Here is a 24693-nt window from a genome sequence, read left to right as displayed (position 1 = left end):
GATGCATATATCTCAATACAAAATTTTACTAAGATCGGTTAAGAATTGTACAGTCAACTTCACAGTTTAACAGATTTCTCGAAGCATATACAACAAAATCTTTTTTGTTTTAATTCCGTGGGAACAGGATCTGGAAGCTTTTTCAAGATAAAATGCAACCTATGTCTATCTCCAGGATGCATGCGAATTCTTTGCCAAATTTAAAACTGCGTTGCTAAAGAATCACTATGGGGTGTTTCCACCGCACGCACCAATAGTGAATGTGAACCACGTATATCATAACTTCTTCCTCCTGGGGTGTTAATATATAATGTTACTCCCTGTTGCCCGCGTTCTTCGTCCGCTTCTATGACGTTTTTTTAACAAAACCCATGGCTATCGTTTGTTCTACTGGGATAAAATGTAATCGATGTTACTCTCCGTCCTTTTAACTAATTCTGTGTCAAAAATTAAATCGATTCGTTGCTTTTTTAGGGCGTTAAGTAAGGACAAACACGCAAACACACTTTCGCATTTTTTATATTATTATTAAGGATTTTCCATTGTTATTCCTTATAATTCTCTTTTTTAAATGAACGTTATAGGTTGAATATGTGAACCAGATGTTCGAGACGAATTAATAAATAAGATAGTTCAAGAGCCAGTTTAAAACGATAAATACCTTTAATTAGGGTTGCTTAGGCTATAAATTAAAGAACGCTTATAGTATATAGTTTCTTCATGTCTGTCTTTCTGTTCGTAACTTACAGTTATTTAAATTTAGTACGTTTAAGCGTATATTCCAAATATATAAAAAGGTATCTCCCGACCAACGAGAGTCTAAAATAAAATCAGGCTTGGAATTGAGGACTGAATTAGAAACGAAAATAAATTATATCTGAATCCCGTCTAGGAAAAGTACAGAAGCCCTCGAGTATGTTGGTAGACGTCTGGGAAGTATACATCGGGTTCCCTGGACGTCTACTAAAGCCAACGAGAGGGACATGCCGTGGTTTGTGTTTAGTTTGGGCAAACGAATCCCACATAACGTCTGTCCTGCCCAAAAGGTAGCTTAGGGAGGACCATAAAGCTTTTACATTTCACCACAGCAAAAAAAAAAGTGGGGTCGTGTATATGCTTTTGTACCAATATGGTAACATTAGATTTAACATTTGACATTTAATTACTTTAATACCATCTAATAATAAATATATTACGCCAATACACGCCTTCTGATGAATATTTATGAATAATACACATAATATTTATAACATAAAGATAAACATCTTCATCACACAAACATTTTTCAGTTGTGGGAATCAAATCCACAGCCTCGTACTCAGAAAGCTGGGTCACTGCCCACTGCGCCAATCGGCCGTCAATTAATTAATCAGTTTAATTTTAAAATTTTGTTGACGAAGAGTAACTGCTGAGTCTTATGCCCGCTTCTTCTTGGTAGAAAATGTCTTCCGAACCGGCGGTGGAGTCGTAAGTCGCAACAAAGCATCTAACGTTTTGAAAACTCTTATAAAATAGCCCTACTTGAAATACGCGGAAATTATTTTTCTAGTATGCATAGGAAACCCATACCATATACTCTTACTCGCACTTGATCAATGACCAGTTATTTTTATTTGTATTGTTATTTATGTAATATTCATACCGAGTCTTGTTTCACTACTTAAGAATGTTAACTAAAAGGTATTGGTAAAAACATTAGTGTGTATAATTTAATTAATTAATGACCCATTAAAATTATTTGGAATGTTTAATTGGATAAATTGCAATTGTAGAAATTTCTGTGGAATTTTAATTGCAACAGAGTATTAACGATGGCCACGTACCTGTTTGTAAATTAGACCGTATTCTGTATTTAAACACTGACACCATTTCCGAACCTATCACTTCATCAGTAACGTCACAGATACAATATGAAATTGGTAAGTGAAAAAAGTTTACTATAAGAATTAATAAAGTACTTATGTTTTTTTCGTTATGTCAGTAAATATCAATCGAGGAAATTGTAAAGTCAGATTCTTATTGAAGTGTCGTATTTTGTCCCTTCTTACCTATATCTATAAACAAAGTTAGTGTTAAAGGGTTACTAAGTTGTGTTTTGATATACATTTTATAAATTCCTAAATTCTATGGAAATTTCATAATTAATATCAAATAATAATTTCATAATTCCATGAAAATATTCTAAGCGTTTCGTAAGGTTTCTCTTCCTTATTAATGAATATAGCTAGGTTTGTTTTATTTTCGCTATAAACAAAACACAATATGGCGGCTGCATTAGCGTCTCTATCGAATGTGTAATTTATTTCTTACAGCGCTAGGCTTGCGTTTTTTTTAAATTACACACTTGTTTGATAATGCACTGTACCGTTTCTTTATTTTATAGTTTGTGGTATTAGCATTCTTGGTGGCAGTGGCGTTATGTGCACCTCCAAGACACGCAAAGGATGATGATTCCTTGAGGTACTTGCCCGCTATTCGACATGAGGAAGTCCACGATGAGTTTGGCCAGTACGCTCTTCGGTATATTACAGCTGAAAGTGAGTAAAATAAATATAAAAAAGTAAGGTTACATGCAAATTAAAGCGCCACTATTGGTTATAATAATTAAAATTAAATAAATAAGAAAAAAATATATATCCTAATCCTATTTGACGGCCGACTGGCGCAGTGGGCAGCGACCCTGCTTTCTGAGTCCAAGGCCGTGGGCTCGATTCCCACAACTGGAAAATGTTTGTGTGATGAACATTAATGTTTTTCAGTGTCTGGGTGTTTATCTGTATTTTATAAGTATTTATGTAAGTATTATAGATAAAAATAATCATCAGTCTTCTTAGTACCCATAACACAAGATACGCTTACTTTGGGGCTAGATTTATTTATATTTTATAACTTGTAAGTTTATTTTTTCAAATATTTTCGTTATTCTTTTCAGACACAGTCGTATCAGAGCGTGGGCGGCTAGTGCCGGGTCAAAATGGCGGTCATGTTTTAGAAATCGAAGGACAGTACAGCTTTATCGGCGATGACGGCAAGGTGTACGTCACCAAGTACAGAGGCGGTCCAGACGGCTTCCATGTCGACGCTAAACATTTACCGCAGCCAGTTCGTCCTCTTCCCGCCTAAAAGATAAATCGCATCGCACACATACTTTTTTTCTTTCAAAACTTAGAAATATAGTTAAAAACCCACATACCGTTGTATGAACTGGTTTAGAAATTGGCGATTGTACTCAACCTGGACAAGAGGTACACAAATCACAAGCTTTTTCCGCTGTAATACATATGCGATGCACTCTCAGTGAGATTAAGATAGTAACATATTAAATCCATGCACATTTTGATGTACAAAATAACAGTCCTTGTAAGATAAGATATCAAAACGTACGTCACAAAATGCGTTTCCTATGCAGTTACAGTGAAAGGCTTTGTATTGAACTATTATTTTGAAACTTTAAATAACCACTTACACAATTTGTTTTACTAGAATATCAATTTGATTCGACATGATAGGCACAAAGAAATATTTTAAAATTTGAATTTCTTTATGTGTTTTGGGACCACTTATTTCGTAATTTACGTGCATCAAGTTTATATATTTACTTCTCTTCTAGTAATTTTTAATGGTATGATAAAAATTAGATCTTTACCTTTTTTATGCGAACGGTATTCGGCAGATTTCTGAAAGGATCTTAGGAGGGTGGCGAAGCCTCGAGGATGCGCCTGGAGCGGGGGAGGGCCGTGACGTCACGTCCTATCTCGGCGGCCATCTTGGATTATCTCGTCGCACCTGCGGGACGGGGGGGTTCTCTATCGACCGCGCTGTCCGTGCACATTTTTCAGGGAAATCCTAAATTTCAAGCATTTTAAGCAGAAAGATACAAATCGTTTAAGTAACTTCCTCAAATGCATATTGTGAATAACATTGCTTTTTTAATGATTATTTCGTTTCTGGTTTAAACTTTCAAAATTATGTTTGTGCTAAACATACATAAATACCTAAAACTTTTCCAGCTAGGAAAACATAACATTTCTACACTTATTTAGAATTAAAAATGTTACTTTTTTCACTTGAAAGTAGAAACTATGCTATGGTTAATTTCTTATTTATTAGTACATAAGCAGCGACGTGGAATTAATACAAGCACGAAAGCACTGCCTACTCTGATTTTTTAAATATAACTCGTATAGAGGGAGATCTGCTATCTTTCTGCTTTATTTCTACGTTAAAACAGAATTAGTGTTGTAGTTCTATCCCATAGACGCTGCATTTTCTGAGGTAAAAGGCGGTCTCGAGGTAGGGTAAACCATATATTACAAACACGGAAAAAATCATCATAAAAGTTCACATTATTAGATGTATGAAGTACGGCGTATACCTTTTGATGAAAGGCTAGTATACTGAAGTGGATAGTGTTTTTATCCCTATGACTTGAGAGTTGAGAGGTGTCGTTGTTAATTGTGAAAAAGTGAGGAAAATTAATGAGAAATTGTGAAAGAGCATGATTACTAATATTGAAACACGATATGATGTTCGGAATTTACTATAATATTATCCAAAACAAGTATTCTAATAAATACATATATTTTCCGCTAGTACGCTTGCCAGGTGTCATGGCCGCAATCGTGACTTCACAGGCACATTAGAGTTTTAGTGACTCGTTATTCCATAGTTTAAAGATTATTGATTTAGATATTGATAATAGCGTCTGATAGTTGGAAATACAAAATGACGTGATGTCATGGCAGATCGCTAGATTTTGCAGTTTTATTAATTAAAAAATAAATACCAATCTCACTTTGAATATAGATAAAAATACATTTTTTACAATACATTAATCATATATCATTAGGTAAATACAATATTATAGCTATTCTTTGTTACTGTTATCTTTTTTTGTTTACGAATTTAGTTATCGCCATAACTACTCACTCCTATGTATACATTTTGTAAAATATCAACGGGCAATCAAAAGTGCAATCTATGTGCCTATTTGAATAAAGAAATATTTGACTTTGACTTTTTTAATATTGGGAAAGAGCAACTGCGTTCTGAACCGGACAGACTTGATGTTTCAAAAGTGCTTATAGAGTATGCCTACTTGAAATAAATGCATTTTTATTTTGGATCTTCAGAGAAGTAAAGAACTTGCCGGACTTTAGGCCGCTTCTTTGAGAGAGGAGCGCTAAGATCGGGTGTATTAGAGGAGGCCGCCGCTACTACTAGTCAGGGGGGTGGGTTGTCAAGAGGTACTTATGATTGTAAGCGCACACTTCTTGTATTAAATTGCTAGATGTTTTTTTTATCATATATATTCCTCCTTATAATATAGGGACCGAAATAGTGTCAGTGTTCGATTAATGGCAAAAAGTACTTAAATAAATAAATGAAATGACGTTTATATATCAAACGTTATGTGTAGCGTTAATCCGATCAGCAGTGCATGCATTTTCTTGAATAATTCAATCTATCATACAAAAACTTAAAGTAAAAAGCGAGAGAGGCGACTATTCAAGTTATATTTACCTTTCGCTCGGTTAACCCAACTTTCATATATTTGTTAAAACCTTAATAAACGGATTTAAACCTGTCCATATTTTGTATTTTTCTGGTGGGAGGTTACGGACGGGGTTAGTTACCAGCTAACAAAGACGTGTTGCGAAGCGACTTAGTGTTCCGGCACGATATCGTGTAAAAGTCGACTAGGATATTATAACACTGTCATAAGTTTATGAAGCTGTGATAGCCTAGTGAGTAAGGCTTCGGATTTTCTGTCTTAGACACCGAATTCGAGCCCGGCACGGAACACTGTCTTTTCGGAGTTATGTGCGTTTTTAATTTAAGCAATTTATATAAAAATTGCTTTTAACGGTGAAGGGAAACATCGTGAGGAAACCTGCATGCCTGAAAGTTTCCCGCTATTATCTTAAACAGTCAACAGTCTTAACAGTCATCATTTATAACCAGGCAATGCAGTTAAGTGTTAACTTTTAAACCATAAAAAAAATTACCTTTCCAGATTCAAACAAAAAAGTATCCGATAGCACGGAGGTCAGCCCACCGGGCGGTAGCACGTGCCTCAGTTTACCCTCTCACCAGCACTCGATACATCCTCAATAGAACCCTACGAAGTGCCACAGACTAATATAATAGAGCTAAACAGAGCCCTAAAGGCTGGAGTACGTAGAGAATCCTCTACACACGCAGCTGCAAGCACGCGCCCTTACGTGTATTGTTCCTAGTGTTTGGTCGGTGCACGGTGGTCTAAAATTAACATGTTGATTACCACTTGATGATGTTCCTGTTTTTCTTTGTTACAAGTGGCGTGAGTGTCAACGAGTTAACACAATATAACCACCTCGCCTTACCTTCCGAATGGGAAATAAAAATCATACGCCAACAATATATTCATTTTGCGGATAACAACTGATTAATCTGCAATGGTTTTTCTTATGAAATCTAAATTGAATTTAGGATATCAGCTATCCTTTATTTCTTATTGGAATAACTCAACAGTGTGATGTTTTTTTTTGCTCGTATATCTCCGTTACATTTTAATAGTTTTAATCATAAAGCGTTTTAAAAATGCCTTTGTATATTGGATGGAAGCAGGTGTTGTTACTTTGACTAAGTCCAGCATATTCTATGAACATTAAACTTTAGTTGTCATAATTTGCGAAAGCCAGGGAAATATGTTGCTTGTTAGAACTCGTTGTGCCGCCATGCGATTTGTCGTTCCGGTACTATGCGGTTTAGGAACCTATTAGCGGGTCAGCCCGCTACTATCTTAGATTATCAAAACTGACCACATGGTGAGATTGCAGTCAAAGGCTTTTAGTAACTTTTATATATTTGGCATATCAATAAAGTTTGCTTGGACTTATGAAATTTTAGGACAGCAGCTAAATTCTTATAAGATATGCTGAATTGGCATTTGGCGCTAAAGCCACACTCGGCAAAAAGGTGCTGAGCACATAACTTCAAATAGAGCAGCTTTTATGGCTTATTCTATTGCGAATCACCATCTGTCCGTTTCTATAACTTTTCCAAAAAGTTTCGTCGTCTTCATACGAATCTTATACGCATCTTAGTTGTCAACTCATCCCTTTTTTTATGCAGGTGGCCACCGCTTAGCAACTGTTGGAAAAGTTAGTAAATCAGGCAGCAGATGAAATTGAATTCAAGGATTAACTTGTAATAATAAAGCCAAGGTCACTCTCCAGCTCTTAACTAATTATGTCCATAAATTATAGCTTATAATAAAACTGTAACTTATAATAAAACTGTAACTGGAAGATTTCTGTACGTTTAATATATTTAGAAAATTTTGACCGGGGGATGCTTTATAATCGATACTGAGTCCAAACCCGATTTTTATTTAATCTTGTCTGTATGTCTGTCCGGGCATCACGTGAAAACTACTCAACGGATTTAAATAAAATTTGGTATGGTGGTAGCTTATATCCCGGCTCAACATATAGAATACTTTTTATCCCGATAAACAATAAGTTTCCTCCAGGAAATGGGATGAAAACTTTTATCAATTTACTTCATATCTCCGTTATATTTGCACCGATTTTAATAATTCTTTTTTTATTTGACAGTGTGTACTACCAAGCATGTATTGTCTAATTTTTATGAAGATCTGATGAATATTGTCGGAGATCAAGGACATAATTCTTCACTTCTTCTTTTGGATTGATAGTAACAATTATGGCAATATAACATCACTCTACGACCAATGGCTACTATGATTAATGAGAAATGTTGCAAAAACTGCAAAAAATATCCTTTTTGAGAGATTCTGATGCGTGCGATGCGTGAACGGTAAACGTTACGCCAAACGACGGAAGTATCGTATATACTATTAGAATTGTCGGAATGGTTGTTTCTTTAAAGTTTTCAAAACAGTCCGCGACAACATACGACTATTATTTTAAGTCGACTCATTCAAAATGGAATTCTGCTACTTTATCTATATTTGATTGTTCCCCAGGTTGGGACCTATCCCAATAGTATATACCTATATGCAATCGATTTTCTAGGCGCACTAGTAGATTAGCTGCAATTCCTTCGGTGAATAGAAGTGAAGCAGGTAGCTCAAGTCAATAAATAATAAAATGGGACCGCGTGGCGTTTAACAAATGAAGGCGACGTGCTTTGCCACCGCGTGCACCCGGGATCAATTGATTGCTATACTTTGTCGTAATGTAGCTACAGTCCGGTAACACGTATCCTATGGGATTTTAATTTTATAAGATCTTATAAGAATCCCTACTATTATAATATTAATATATGTATAGATAGATCATCATCATCATATCAACCGAAAGACGTCCACTGCTGGACATAGATCTTTTGTAGGGAGTTCCAAATTCCACGGTTCTGTGCCGCTTGGATACAGCGGCTACCTCCGACGCGCTTAATGACGTCTGTCCACCTAGTTGGGGGTCGACAAACGCTGCGCTTACCAGTTCAGGGCAGCCATTCCAGCATCTTGGGACCCCAACGTCCATCCTTTCTCCGTACTATGTGCCCGGCCCATTGCCACTTAAGCTTCGCGACTCGTTGAGCTATGTCGGTAACTCTCGTTCTTCTACCAATCTCGACATTTCTGATTCGATCGCGTAGAGATACTCCGAGCATAGCTCTCTCCATCGCCCGCTGAGTGACTCTGAGCTTTCTTATGATAGGCCCATAGTTAACGACCATTTTTCAGAACCATAATATGTATAGAGAGTTGTATCGATCTCCCTGCCGCCGAGTGCTGCGGCTTTATATTTGGGAGTTTTTAATTTGTACTCGGAAATGCGTTTACGCACAGTACTCTTACGGAAGCAGAGAAAAACATTCGCCGCTTCCGAAAGAGTGCATATTATAACCATCAAAATTTGGGAGACTTAACAACTTTTAGCACAGAAAAAAAGCACTTTATTTCTTACTTCTTCCTATGTAAAATTTTTTTATGGCCTTATCAAATTTTACATTTGTCCTCCATTTATAAAATGTTAGATTTTACTAGGAGATACATTTACGTTGATGTGGCGTTAGTTTAAATGGAAACTCATACTAAGCCCGCAGTGTAAATACAGAACCTTTTACGCACACGGAGCCGTGGACAAAAGCTTGTTTAATATAAAAGTTTGGTTTATAACAAATAACCTTCTTGGCGAAGCAAAAAATGTTTGTGGGCACTTGTGTATTGAGTGTATAGAAATTGAACTTGAATATAATAAACTGATTTTATAACACCTACAGATTGTACCTGCGACGCGCGAGGTCATGTTTCAAAACAACGAATTTGATATCTCGATTTTTCGCGTATTTTATACTTACACCTTTGTGACAGGTTGAAAGAGTTTGGATGTCTTTTATGAGTTTTTTAATCCCTTTCAATATTGTTGTGTGTGAGGTAAGTAGTATTAATTATACTTGAATGTGTTTAAACTTTGAATTGATGTCACTGTATTAATTAAGTTGGTGCAGACTACAGTATCTTCAATCGGAATGAATAATAAATAAAGGTTCTGCCAAGAAAGGTAGGTTAAGACCTTTCTTACCTACTAATATATTTACTGTAATATCGATCAATATGTACGGGTAAATGCACCTACATATGAAATTTTTAAGTATGAAAATCCCAATAATTCACTATTAGATTCTTCCATTATAATGCTTTCAAACATTGCTATGAAGTCTCCGAATACCCTGTTCTTGCAAATTTTGATAGATATCGCCGAACGCAGTGTTGTTTTCTATAATCAATTTGTAGAATAAATATTATATGAAGAGCCCTTGTAGTGCGTTCGGATGCCCCTACAGATATCAAACTATTGTTTGTAAATACAGCTGTTAATAATATATTAATGTTTTTATTTCAGTGTTAGGCGAATAAGATTCAAAATTCTGCTGATAGTCGTTGATAATTTATTTATTGATTTGCGTTGCCAAAAGATCGATGAATTAATAAAGTATTATTTTTGTTAAAAATAGAGTTAAGTATTGAACGTAGGCTACATGAGTTTCTTTATTAATTTAGCCATAAGTCATTAGCTAGTCAAAAGGGTAATGCTTTCTAAAATAACCGTTAATGTTACAGATTTTCAATTTGAACAAATAATTCTATTAATTTCGTGCGTGCAATGCTTTCAACAACAAATATTGTGAGACGGACATTTTTCATGTCAAAATTGGCACTTTTAGAAAATTTATTATGGCAAAATAAGTATTATAAGCTTTAAAGTTTTTGTATTAATTTTTTTTTCTTTTTTGTGTAATATTCGCTAGGTATTTATTCCTAAACAATTGTGGTTAATGTTATCGAATTATATGTATAACTAAGTTGTGGAAACTTCATTGGTTTATGTGATATAAAAATACGGCATTAATTTTATGTGTAATAGAACTGTTTGTTTTCCTTGAAAAGCTAATTAAATAAATAATTCCATTAATTTTAAATGATTGAAGGACATCAGGCGACCGATGAGAACACGCGTCGAAAAAATAAATCAAATCGTACTGTACGACGCCCACCATTAATATAACACTTTAAAATATATTTAATAATGTCTACAAAGGTGGAGAGCACAATACCCTATCCATAAAGGGCAGCATTTATTATGACGACAATATATTGAATACAAAAAGATAGTGTGACAAAGATGCGTACTTTTTAATAATATTGTCATTTCTCAGCAGCAGTGGACTCTTTCAAAAAGCCATAATGTAATAATTTATTTCTTTATAAAAGTTTTTATCCTTCGTGGGAGAGTGGAGGCCAGGTGAGCACGGGTTAACTGATTTTATTGAAGCCTCTAAGGCTTTTGGTTTTGTGTAATAGGATTTCATGCTCACGTGTGGTACTTAGTTCTCCTGTTTCATTTCATATTGAATGAGTTGGTAATTTGATTTTGTGTTTCAATAATTAGGATTAACTTGGGTGAATTAGTATTTTGTCCATTCGTCTGTCTGTTTGTGTCCACATTTTTTTATTCCATTATTCACGTGGTTAGTTACGTTGCAGTATATATGGTAGCTGGCTAACCTGCTTGGGGTATGGCAACCTAATTGGTTTCCACGCGGCATCGTACCGGAACGCTAAGACGCTTGACGGCACATTTTTGTCGGTAGGGTGGTAACTAGCCACGACCGAAGCCTCTCCAGGCCAGATCTGTGAATATTTGGAAATTATCGATTCCCATAAAGCCCCACGAACAGGGTCTCCCACTTATAAGACCAATGCACCAGGTCGTCAAACTGAACTTCTGAATCAAGAAATATCATCAAACATCGTCATCCTTAGCCTGTTAATGTTACTAACTGCTTATATAGCATAGGGGTAGGGCATTTAAGTTTAAGGAAGCTTCAATGATTATTATTTGTTTGTGATAATAACATGGACCCCACAGAGTAAAGAACCTACAGAATCCTCATTCAGTCATTATTGGATGCAATGAATTGTGTCCAAAAATACAGAAGACGCCCCGAGCAAGAGAATTTTTGTGTCTACCCGTAATATCGCACCCAGGATCACGCGATCAGGTAATTTTTTGGACCAACGGGGCAGTTCAGGATTATACCTAATTCAAATGTCGCTCAAAGGTATAATAAACTATTTAAGGGGAGTTCGGACGGTGTTCTTACACCAGCAGGGCTAGTAAAGGCAGGAGACAAAAATTATATCCACTGTCCACCTGCTAAAGCACGGGAACATGGAATAGGAGCAGTTTACCCCCGTTTATTATTTCACATATATTATTTGGATATTATTTCCAATTGTTCGTAAGGTACTCCGAGTGTTGATAAGGCTGTAGGAGAAGATAAATTTGTATCCTTTCCCCGGGGATATAATTGTCCCCTGCCCATGCTATCCGTGCTGGGGCGGTTATTTTTTTACTAAGTTGTGGATACTTCGTTGGTTTATGTGATATACGGCATTACTCTTATGTGTAATAGTATCTACTGTTTGTTTCTCTTAAAAAACTACTAAATAAATAAATATTACCCACTATTATATAGTAATGTTAGATAAAACTTTTGGAAGCATTAAAAACTATCATAACAAAATCTTCTGAAAGATGAAGATTTGGGGTTTATCAAAGGTGAATTTCACTTCGTTTTTAAATAGAGGGTATATTTGCAACTGAGAGAAGTGATTACTACCGTCTGGTGTAGAATCCTTAGGGCTAGTACTACCACGCTGTAGGTTGGAAAGGCTTAGAGGAAAATGATGTATTCGTCCCTTAAATAACTTTAGTTCCAAGCAATTTTAGTTTTGTAGTACACCGCTTGAGTCGAATTTATGTGATTCAATACCAGGCATTCAGATGGTGGTAATTATTTTCTGCGTCAATTCTTTAGGACATTCGTCGTTATTATAACTAGAAAAAAAAAAAAATTGAATTTGAATTTTATTAAGTTGTTAGGATGAACAAAAAGTGGACATTTTTTCGGTGCTTTCGGACGCCAAGTCAACTTACGAATGTCAACGTATTTATGATATTAGCATGTTAAATCTATGTATTTATGATGAGTCGAACCATACTTATTTTTTTAAGTTCAAATAAAGGAGTTTATTGTATTTTTAAGAGAAAAATCATTATTTTATATCTGCTAGATTAGAATATCTCATCTTTTTTACCCTATATTAAAACGACAAACACAAAATCTTTATCGCAAGGTTTAAGTTAGGATTAGCCATAGTAAATAAGTATATGAATATTAATATCTTAATTTTAAAATGTATGTATATAAATATATGTATATATATTATAAATGCGAAATTGTGTTTGTTTGTCCTTCCTTCAGGCCCAACTAAGGAAGCATTCAACTTGATTTTTGGCATAGACTTCATTTAAAGGACGGAACGTAACATAGGCTATGTTTATCCTACCTAGTGAAACAAAAGATTCCCACAGGATTTGTAAGACAGCTAATTACAAAATACTAATAAAAAGATTTCGTAAATACAATTAGTTTATTACTTTTATTGATTTAAAAAATGTGTGTAGATATTAATGTTTTTTTATACTATAAAAGGAATTAAAATAACACTTTCGATTTAACTAATTTATGAACTTGTAAGGAAAAGATTCAGTGGATGCGTCCTTCCCACAGTTAGAATATCTCGCGAAGCTTCTACGTGTTGGAAGTTAGAACATATGCATGCGAGCTTTTGTGGGTTTTGTATATTACTAGGTTGACTCGAGACTTCGTCCGCGTATGAGTCAACCTTAAAAGTTTATCTTTTAAGTTTGACTTACACGCGAACTTTTTTTTGAATTTTTATAAGTTTACAATTTTGTCGTACATGATTTTATCGAAACTTTCACCGTTTACGCAGTGCACGCCACGAAAGATCTCAAAAGGAAAAAGAAACCCCGATTTTAAAACATTCTTCATTTGTGCTATCCTACTATTAGTCTTGGCAAGATGATAGCCCATTTGTCGAGGAAGGCTATAGAGTATGCCTTCCTCGATAAATTGGCTATCCAACACTGAAATATTTTTTCGAATCGGACCAGTAGTTCCTGAGATCATCAAGTAGTAAACAAACAAAATCTCCAGCTTTATATATTAGTAAGTATACAAGATGTGTCTTGCCCGAGAGTATCGTAAAAATATCGTAAGTATATTAAAAAGTGCTTTCATAAATCCGAAATTCGGTTTGCAACAAGCCTAGCGCAAAAAACTGTCGCTTTTATAGTCTTCGTCGAGACGGAGTTGACATTGGTGCCACAATAAAATCGATGAAATATCTTTAGGGGTTGCTACAATAACTCATAGAGGAGAGCTTTGTTACTATCTTCGCACAGGTACGCCTTGGGTACGCCCGCTGCGTAAGGCCATCCGTGGACAACGTAACCATAAAGCGGCTAAGGCTGGCGCAGTGGGCAGCGACCCTGCTTTCTGGGTCCGATCCTCATAGCTGGAAAATGCATGTGTGATGAACGTGAATGTTTTCCAGTGTCTGGGTGATTATTTGTATACTATAAGAATTTATGTGTATTATATTCATAATAATATTCATCAGCTATCTTAGTACCGATACACAGTAGTTTGTTCTATAAAAGACGATATTTTTACCTACAAGTAGTTGTCCTTTAACAAATATATCAAGATGTAAGGAAAAATTTTAGTCTCTTAACGTGTGATTTTAACTTAAATTTTTGTACAGGATGTGACTAAAATTATTTCAGCCGTTAAGTTTAAGATGTTTACTTTAAAACAAGAGAAATGCCTTGCCAATATCAACTGTAATAGCAAATGTATGGGATGGTTAGTGATAATGCATATGTTTAGAGTTTTAAGAAAATGTCTAACACCTATTGTTAAGCTATAAGTTTAACGGACGGTTACAGTTCCGCTAGTTGATATTTAGGGTTAGGTAAATAGCCTACGAATACATTACGATGTCTCGTTGTGTGATAGAAGAAAGATGTGGGACGAATTAAATGGGTACACATGGGTGACAATTAAAATAGTTAGGTTCCTAAGTTGGCCATAAAGAAAATAATGTTTAAGTAACCCACGTAGTACTTACATGTGTACGATATTCCTTAGTTTGTTGTGGCGCTATGCCGTGCGTCTCCATGGTTTTTGTTGTTTTTAGACAATTGCCCAATGATTTGTTGTTTTGTTCTGAAAATTTTATGGTCTATAAAAATATTTTGGCGCTTTGATCTATGTTTAAACTGGGTTTTTGGAGCGGAACGTGAAATCTTTACTTAACAATATAAACGCGTTTGTTTGTAGTCGCAGCCGAGCTTTTTGTTTGGTCTAAGTAGTTTTTGAGACAGAGCTAGTCCGGGGAAGTACTACGGCTATGCTTATTTCTGTTTCAATGCTTTGTATATGTCTGAAGAGCGTGTTAGCTGGTGTAATTACAGGCTCATGAGGTTGAAGAATACAGGGCGGTAATTTGTAGAATGTAGCTCCGATTATAAAGTCTGGTTTTCCACTGGCCATTAGTCATCTGGCTGGTGGGCCGTCTGCTTCGTCTGTCAATGGATTCACGAGTTTTTTTTATATTGAAATAGTTTATTACTTTTTATATCTAAAACATGCGCTTTCTATAACATAGATCTAAAGCTCGACCCTGTTAATATTTTTAAATGATAAATACATTCTACGTCTATTGTTGTGTTAGGTTAAATCTTCGATTTTAAAAGTTCCGGCCTGTTGCGAGGACCTGTTCCTTAGTGTGAACTTTTGGCCTGAAGCGTCTACCGATGACATAGGGAAATCATAATATTTATGGTTACTATACCAACATCATAAAGTAAGTAATTTTAAGATTGAGATTATGGGGTGGTGGCCTACTAGGTAAGGCTTCCTTTTCGGGGCAGACCGATTTCGATCCCTGGACCTTTGACTTTTCGGGATGTGCGTTTTTAATTTAAGCAATTGAATATAATTCGCTTTAACGGTGAAGGAAAACATGCTAAGAAACCTGCATGCCTGAAAGTTCTCCATATTGTTCTCAAGGGCATGCCAAGTCTTGGCCAGCGTGGTTAGACTACGGCCTAAACCCTCCTCATTCTAAGAGTAGAGTGCCATGTAGTAGGTTGGTAATGGATTCATAATGATGATGATCTAAATATTGTTATTTATATAGTGAAAATTATTTTATGTATGTTATGCGTTTCTTAGGCCCTAGTTGCGCGCAGCAAATAAATTAATACAAATTAAACTCTTTTAGTAGGTACGATTGTTTTGCACATCGATATACCATATTTACCTACGATAATTATATACTATATTTATATACGATATTTACCTACTTACTATCTTACTTTAAACTCACTTGATAGAGTCACGTTAACGTTATAAAAGTGGTCTTAAAGTAAATACATACTTGAAATACTTCGAATTTCGAACGAGGTATTTATGCTATTTTTATGGCACTTTTTACTTGTAAGACAGAAGTTTTTAATTTAATGCTGTGACCAGACCAAAATGCAATGTCGAAGATGCAAATTCAAACTGCTTGTGTAAATTAAATTGTTTTTTAACTGTGACAGTGGCTTTTTCTTAATCTTGTTAACCAGCATTGGATCAGCGTAGGTGGTCAAAACTCTAATACTCCTTTTTTCTTATGAGAGAGGACTTTGATGGGCTAAGGATGATATTGAGGATGTTGAGGTTTTCAGTTTTTAAAAGTAAATAAAAATACCTTCTTTAATATATCTACATAATCTTGCAGTCACTAAATTAAAAAGTATAGTGACTACAGAAATAAAATATTGCATTTAGTTTTTATTCAACTACCAGTTAGCCCTTCATTGTTATCTCACCTACTGGTAAGAGATGATGTGGTTTAACTAGCTGGCTAACCTATTAGGGTAATTAAAAAAATCTCTTATTGGTGTCTATGCGACTTCGCTATGGAACGCTATATTGCTTGGTGGCACGTCTTTGCCGGTAGGGTTTTAAATAGCCTCGGCCGAAGCCTCCCACCAGAGCAGAGAAAAAATTAAATTAAACATTCCCAGATTTCCCTTGCCGAGGAGCCCGCTACATCCACTCATAAAAACACAGTCATCAATGTCAAGTGGGTACCTACTATAAGACACATATACCTTCTTATAAAACTAAGAGTAGACCTATTGAAAGAGATCACGTACAACTCGTTGTGTCGTACAAGGATAGATCTGGCTAGTTTCACTAAAGCCCCATCACCTCGTCCCGGGTTCCCGGAATCCGCATGAAGTCGTCACGGGACGCCCCGCCGGGACGGTAGCGCGCGGGCGGTCTGTGCCCACCTTAATTAATTTTGATGCATTTACCTGCGCCGCTTGAATACGGGATAGTTAATTTTATATTCTGTGTCACATGCCATTAACATATTTGAGCTAGTTTATCCGATGCTCAGCGAAGCTGCGTTTTTAGGATACTTCGAAGGTTTTTAAATGCTGGTTTCGAACTGATTTCGAAAAATACGTAAGTAAACAGCTCTTCTCTGTTTCAAAAGTTGTTATCATTGTATGATAATGATTTATAATAAATTACCAACAACTTTAAAAGGGTTACCGTTCTCGAAGTTCAAATCTAAATTACACGTTTGTTTGTTGGATAAGTGTTATTATTCTGTAAAAGCAGTCTTTGCCACGAAACATTAATTCAGACATTTTTTTTCTTTTCTCATTTTTGATTATGACATACCCGACACTTCACTGAAGATATCCCGGACGTCAGCCTTTACGAGATTAGTATGGCTCTCAAACAACTTAAGAACAACAAGGCACCGGGTGATGACGGAATCACAGCAGAACTCCTGAAAGCGGGTGGAAAACCGATACTTAAAGTCCTTCAGCGGTTGTTCAATTCCGTCATTCATCAAGGCACAACGCCAGAGGCATGGCACAGGAGCGTGGTTGTTCTGTTCTTCAAAAAAGGTGATAATACCTTGCTGAAGAACTACAGACCTATCTCGCTGTTGAGCCATGTCTACAAGTTGTTCTCAAGAGTCATTACGAATCGTCTCGCGAATAGGTTCGACGACTTCCAGCCTCCTGAACAAGCCGGTTTCCGAAAGGGCTTCAGTACCATAGACCACATACATACGCTGCGGCAGGTTATACAGAAGACTCAAGAGTATAACCGGCCACTTTGCTTAGCGTTTGTGGACTATGAGAAAGCATTTGATTCGGTGGAAACCTGGGCTGTGTTAAGGTCACTGCAGAGATGCCGAATTGACTACCGGTACATCGAAGTTTTGAAGTGTTTGTACAAAAACGCCACTATTTCAGTCCGTATACAGGACCAGACTACGAAACCGATCCAACTGCAGCGAGGAGTGCGACAGGGAGATGTTATCTCCCCGAAGCTGTTTACCGCTGCGTTGGAGGACGTTTTTAAGCTTCTGGATTGGAACGGGCTTGGCATCAACATTAACGGCGAGTACATCACTCAACTTCGGTTTGCCGACGATGTAGTCATAATGGCAGAGACTCTGGAAGACCTTAATGCGATGCTCAAAGACCTCAGCAGAGTTTCTCAACAGGTGGGCCTTCGTATGAACATGAGTAAGACGAAAATTATGTCTAACGCTCATGTTCCGCTCCACCCAATAATTGTTGGGAGCTCTGCACTCGAAATTGTAGACGAGTATATATACCTAGGACACACGATCCAGTTAGGTAGGTCCAATTTCGAGAAAGAGGTAAACCGCCGAATCCAACTTGGATGGGCAGCGTTCGGGAAACTTCGTGACATCTTCTCGTCCAAAATCCCTCAGTGCCTGAAGACTAAAGTCTTCGAACAGTGCGTGTTGCCAGTGATGACTTACGGATCAGAGACATGGTCGCTAACTATGGGCCTCATAAGAAGGCTCAGAGTCACTCAGCGGGCGATGGAGAGAGCTATGTTAGGAGTGTCTCTACGTGATCAAATCAGAAATGAGGAGATCCGTAGAAGAACTAGTGTTACCGACATAGCTCAGCGAGTTGCGAAGCTGAAGTGGCAATGGGCGGGGCACATAGCTCGGAGAACCGATGGACGTTGGGGTCTTAAGGTGCTGGAATGGCGACCCCGCACCGGTAAACGCAGCGTAGGTCGGCCCCAAACGAGGTGGACAGATGACATCAGGCGAGTAGCTGGGAGCCGTTGGAGGCAAGCGGCCCAGGACCGTGCATTGTGGAACTCCCTACAAAAGACCTATGTCCAGCAGTGGACGTCAATTGGTTGAGATGATGATGATGATGATGATACCACTAATGCACCTTATAATTCTATCATAGTGTACATATGACTTTCTTATAATTACAATTTTTATTATTTTTAATACATCTGCAATTGAGTGGTGATGTATAGTAAATTAAGATTTGCATGTCGTAGACTGCGACTAAACATGTACAATATTTTGTCATGTTTTAAGCAAATAAAGAAATTTGAATTTGTATTTGTATCAATACTTTACTGTTTAGAGCAGCGGTTTGTAAAGTTCAATTAGCCCTAATAGTTGTAAACCGCTGATTAATTAATAAATATATAACGACAATACACACATCGCCATTCAGTCCCATAGTAAGCGTAGCTTTTGTTATGGGTACCTACTAAGATGACTGATGAATATATATACATAAAATACTGAAAGGAGTTAAGTAAAAGAAGTAAGAAGTATCTACTAGTAAATTATACTTATAGTAATGTATACTGGTCTACAACGATATAAGACTGTCCAAATACGTAAACTTTTTAGGGTGTAAGTATGTATGTTGGCTTTTTGGACCTCCCGTGCGTAGTTGTAAGTACTGTCTTATAACTGGGAGGTTCAAGACTCGATCCTCATAAAGAGCAATATGTAATTTGTGGGACGCTTCGGTCTCGTTCAGTTACCACCGACAAAAAAGTGCCGCTAAGCGATCAAGCGTTCGTTTCTACGCGGCAAATTATATGCCGCATAGAAATCGATAAGGGGTATAGGTTTAATATCACTGCCTTACCCCTAAAAGGTCAGCTCGCTACAATCTTAGACAGCGTCATAACTTACCACCAAATTAGACAGCAGTCAAGAGGTAACTTAAAAAACCGACAAACATCAACGCAAACAAACTTTCGCATTTATAATAAAAGTAGGGATTTATTTTAGGTATTACACACACACATAAGTACACGCTCTTTACAAAAGCCGACGAGTTGTTTATCTAGTTAATTAGGTAACAAGGTTTTGGGAACGATTTCGTTACTAAATCACAGCATCCTTGCTCGCGAGGTGATCGAGATAAGGATCGACTTCCGAATACATCCCATCTCTTCGATCACGCTATCTAATTAAATTTCAAGTTTCTTTGCCAAGCCGCGGTATCCTACATAAATAATATTTTAAGAGAGGAGGCATGCGCACACTTAAGACAGTTTTCTTGAGATTGTACCAATCTTTTCTATTTAGTTCACTTAATACGGTTTCAGTTTATTTTTTAACTATGTCTTTGGTTACCATCTTAGATAAGTTCAACGGTGGCGATGATCTGTAATCTATGATTAATATATACTAATATTATAAATGTGAAAGTGTCTCTTTGTTTGTTACCTGATATCGGCTCAACCACTCCACCGATCACGATGAAATTCGGAACCATTTTTTTTTTCCAAAAACAGTTCTTTTCATTCCACTACAAGTTAGCCGTTGCCTGAAATCTTAAGTGTTGTTAAAATATGATGCTAAGATGGTGGTGGGCTAACGTTCTAGGGGTATGACAGTTAGGTATATTTAACTCCTAAATAATTTTATCATGAAATTAAGCTTAATTTGCTATACTTCGAAAAAGCAGGAGAATCTGTCTGGTGTAATATATAATTTCTTCAATCCTCATACTCCACACCCAACAGATCTTCGGCAAAGTACCCTCTACGCACGTTTCGCTCTGAAACCGGATCATCCTCAGGAGATGTTGACTTTACAATGAATAATTTTATCAAACATATCCCGTCCTTAAATGCCAGGTACTAATATCGATCGATCGGGACTAACATTAGTGCTGTATCTTTGATGTTTACACGCACTAAATAGAAGGTATTAATTAAATCATAATTTTATAGCTAGTTTAAATAAGCAAATGAATATTTATGAAAATTAGCAACTGTTACAACTCAATAATATTAGAACGGAATAGAATAAAGTATTATAGGTGTCATGTAAAAATCGGACGACTTACGCGGAGGCCACACTTTGGATTCTAACCTGCATACCTTTGAGGTAGGTATATTAAAAGTTTAACGGTGTATATGTTTGTATGTTTAAGCGCATTCATCCCAGGATATACCAGTTTAAATTGAAGAAATACTTTTGCGTAAAATAGCTCTTTTTACACGCTTTATATTAGCTTGATCTATATGTTTGTTTGTATTCCTGTAGCAGACTTCTTTGGACTTAATTTTGACCCCCTTCAAACGGTCTGATTTCGTTCAAACTTTGAAGATATATCGAGGACCGAAGACAATACACTTATTTGATAAAATTATTCCAATTTTCAATTCGAAAAGATTTTGGTTAATTTATATGATTTTCATCTATAATCGAAAAGGCAGGAATGATGTTAATTTTAAATTCTGTGGTAAATAAAATAAACTAACAGGTAGGAATTAGTCTAATTTTTTATACCAAACGTGTTTTTTGGGAACTATTAATTTTATTTAGAAAGCTGTTAAGGTATACAAAGCAAATAAATACCTACTAGGAGTCCACCAAAAAATTCCATATAGAGCAACGGACGTAATTTCAAATAATACATATTTAAGTTTCCATAGTCAAGTGTGTGCTTAGAAACGTAAGTGACTTGTTTTAACTCTTCACTGCGCCACAAGGGTAACAAAACACTACGTCGAAGTCCAAAGTCAAAGTTAAAGACAAATACCCATGACCCACAACAATTCCGCCGGCTGTCCTTTTTGTTATCACCATCTCACATTGTCGTTTGATAATGTTTAAGAGGCAACCTGGTTAAAGCAATAGTTCACACCCAAGTTTTTTTATCGTTTACATAATTCTTTATACAATAATAGGACTTTTCTATAAGCTTTCGCTTGATTCAAACTTGAAATCTTTGTTAGAGACATCCCCATCCCTTTACTGTCATTCCTGAACAATGATTTAGTAGGTAATAGTTTGAATCTAGGTTCCTTGAAAACCCTCCCAGCTGCTGCTATTTGGCATCAAAAGTATAATGTAATGTAAAACATTTATGAATACTTAAGTAATAAAGAACGTTTGTTAAACTGTTCTGGATAAAATACCAACTTGTAAGCGTGACGTTAATCTATAAAGAAAATTAAGGGTGTACACTAATAAATTAACCATTCGGTTATCTAATTGATTGTAGCTAATATCGAATAGTGTTGGGGTGGTTGCATTTAGCTTTTATCTACGTAACTGTGACGCAGCCGTCTCGAATCTGTGATTAGCCGTTACTAATCGACCCTCGCTTTTTAAATATGCGTTATATTTTTGTTTAATATGGGAAGTCAGATTTGTTTACTTCGTTATAATTCAACATGACTTTACTTAACTTATAAGTTAGCTAAATTAATGACTTTAGTAAATGAATTCAGCCAACTTATAATTTAATTGTTTGTTTAATTATTTAATTGCATGTATAAGAAAAAACAAGTAGATATATAATGAGCGAAACTTCTTAAAAGTATATTTTTAAAATCTTTGGTAAGTAATGAACTGAAAAAGTATCAAAGACAAAAAAATATAATAAGTCATTTCAAAGATAAAAAAGTGTTACATACCTATTTAATACAATCGGGTCAAATCCATTGCGCTTCAATCTATCTGTTTTCAGGGCTTTTTATTGTTGTTGTTGTGGTTTTTTCATATTTCTCTTATTTTGCAGCGGAGTTCGCTGTGGTTTTAAGTTGGAGGACCCGGGTTCGATTCCCGGCAGGGCCAATTTGGGAATTTATAACTTCTGAACATTCTCTGGTCTGGTTTGGTGGTTTCGTCTTGGCTAGTTACCACCCTACCAAAGACGTGCCGCTAAGCGATTGAGCGTTCCGGTACGATGTCACGTAGAAACTAGGGATATAGGTTACATATAGCTGCCATACTACCTAACAGGTTAACCTTCTAAGTCTGCATCATCACTCACCACCCGGTGAGATTGCGGTTTGCGATTGGGTTGTGTTCTATACATGGAAAGGAATTGAAACGGAATAAAAACATTTAAAATTGAAGATAAGTTACCTAACCCCCATACCGGGCGTTGTTCTTCTATGTTTTTAAATCATAATTTTTTTTGACTTACTGATCATGTGACCTTAAACTTTTAACATAACGACCGAGCTAATATATACCTATTAGTTTTGTTTATTTATTATTTATGTACCATAAATTGTGATTGTGAACATAACATACATGAAGTGTACAATGGAAAGCTTATCTCTATAAGAGATCTCTTCCAGCTACCCCAGGATGTGAGTTAGATGATTTAATTGTGGTATACCTATTAGCTGGGCAGTGGCATCGTCCTAGATATAGAGACAGATTCAGACCAATCTAGGTTTAGCTCCTTCCGCGCGGCTTTATGCCGGTTGAAGGCTTTACCGATCATTATGATTAAGCTAGTGATAGTAAAACACCGAAGTCAAAATTGAAATTAACTAAAGAATGGTACCTAAATATACCTGCACGGGAGCTATGGTACTACGCTCGTCCGTAACAATAGGAAGATCTTCCTCCGTGATCGTGCTCGGGGACCGAGGTCCGTACATTCATTTTTTGAAGTTGTATATATAGACATTCTTCGTGAACACTTCGCTAGCGCGATGCAGGATTTTGGAAGCGCCATCTAGTTCTGTAATATGGAGACCGCTACATACCCTTAAAGTACGACCGGGGATGTTTAGCTAACATAAAAAAATTACGACTTTTCATTAAGTTTACTGCGAAATAATCGCGCTGAGCACGAGCGACTCGCGTTCCTCCCACAATTTAGCCGAACATAAAATTGAAATTACGCACTCAAACTCACGCCCGGGCGATTAGAAAGTCGCGTAATCTTTGTCAACGAATTAAACTTTGACCGAATTATCGCGGCGGGATTGCGTTCACATCGTTAAATTATCTCGTATTGCAATAAATATGTCTGTTTTCGGGTGCCGTGTTTGGTAACAACGCGGCCGTGGCGAATGCCAATCGCTAATAGAGCGTGCGATGGGGATGTTGCACACTGTGTGGCTCTGTCCGTCATATTTGGGATGCACTGTTTCGAATCCTTATTGATTTATTGGCTCCGCTATTGTTTGTTTGGGTAGAAAATGCATATTAGCTTGCGCAATTTTATATTTTGCGCTTTATGTTATAGGTATAGGTACTACGGCCTTATATACCTAGTGGTGGAAAACTTTTTTTTTTTTAATTTTGTAATGGCTTACGGCCTTAAATTTTACGACCGTAACGTGGAGGAAAAACTTAATTTTGGAAATTTTGTAATAAATCAGTGACAAAGTAAGTAAATAATAATTTTTACTTAGGTTAGGTTCCTAAGGTTTCACCCGCGCTTAAGAATCCATCAACATAAAGTTACGTAAAAGTTACAATATTATATTCAGTTTAATAACTGCGAACTCTTTAAAATAAATATACTACGATACTGCAGACATTGTCATCTAGACCCAAAGTAAGCGTAGCTTGTGTTATGTGTACTAAGATGACTGATGAATATTTGTATGAATAATATACATAAATATTATATTATACAGATAAACATCACACAGACATTTTCCAGTTGTGGGAATCTAACCCACGGCCTTGGACTTAGAAAGCAGGGTCGCTGCCCACTGGGCCACTCGGCCGTCATTACTCATAGACGTAAACTCACCACTCTGCCTCTGTGACGCCTAGTGCAGACAACGCGATCGGGTACCACAGATTTATTTAAAACTTTTAATAAGTCTTCGGCCGTTACTGGTTTCTACCGGCAAAGATGTGTCGCCATGCGATCAAGTGTTCCTGTACGATGTCGCGTACAAAACGATTAGGGATAGCTGGCCACGCTGGTCACGCTGGCCAACTGCGGATTGGTAGACTTCACTAATGAAGCGACGACGATCATGACGAACAACTCGTAATAAAATAATATGTTGTATGGAGGGTAGAGGTAAGGAGAGTCATCTTATATGGGAGAAAAGTTGAAAAAGTGTCCAGTTGTTGCGCTAAATAACAGTTCAAAAATCCTCCACAATGGCGCT

The 24693-nt window shown here is 36.5% G+C and overlaps 1 protein-coding gene across 1 annotated transcript; it reads left to right on the top strand.

Moving 5' to 3' along the window:
* The first annotated feature begins 1910 nt into the window (after positions 1-1910).
* Positions 1911-3123, top strand: LOC120626108 (flexible cuticle protein 12-like). The gene is made up of 3 exons (XM_039893400.1): positions 1911-1919; positions 2384-2537; positions 2933-3123. Exons 1-3 carry the CDS (start codon positions 1911-1913, stop codon positions 3121-3123), a joined length of 354 nt encoding a protein of 117 aa, XP_039749334.1.
* Positions 3124-24693: the final 21570 nt, after the last annotated feature.

The sequence above is a fragment of the Pararge aegeria genome, chromosome 8 (genome assembly GCF_905163445.1).
Source record: "Pararge aegeria chromosome 8, ilParAegt1.1, whole genome shotgun sequence".
NCBI lineage: Eukaryota > Metazoa > Arthropoda > Insecta > Lepidoptera > Nymphalidae > Pararge > Pararge aegeria.
This window is presented reverse-complemented; position numbering and strand designations above follow the sequence as displayed.

Bases quoted from the DNA above. Each gene is read 5' to 3' on its own strand.
- LOC120626108 (XM_039893400.1), top strand. The intron at 2,538-2,932 runs GTGAGTAAAATA...TATTCTTTTCAG, and splicing joins TCGGTATATTACAGCTGAAA to ACACAGTCGTATCAGAGCGT.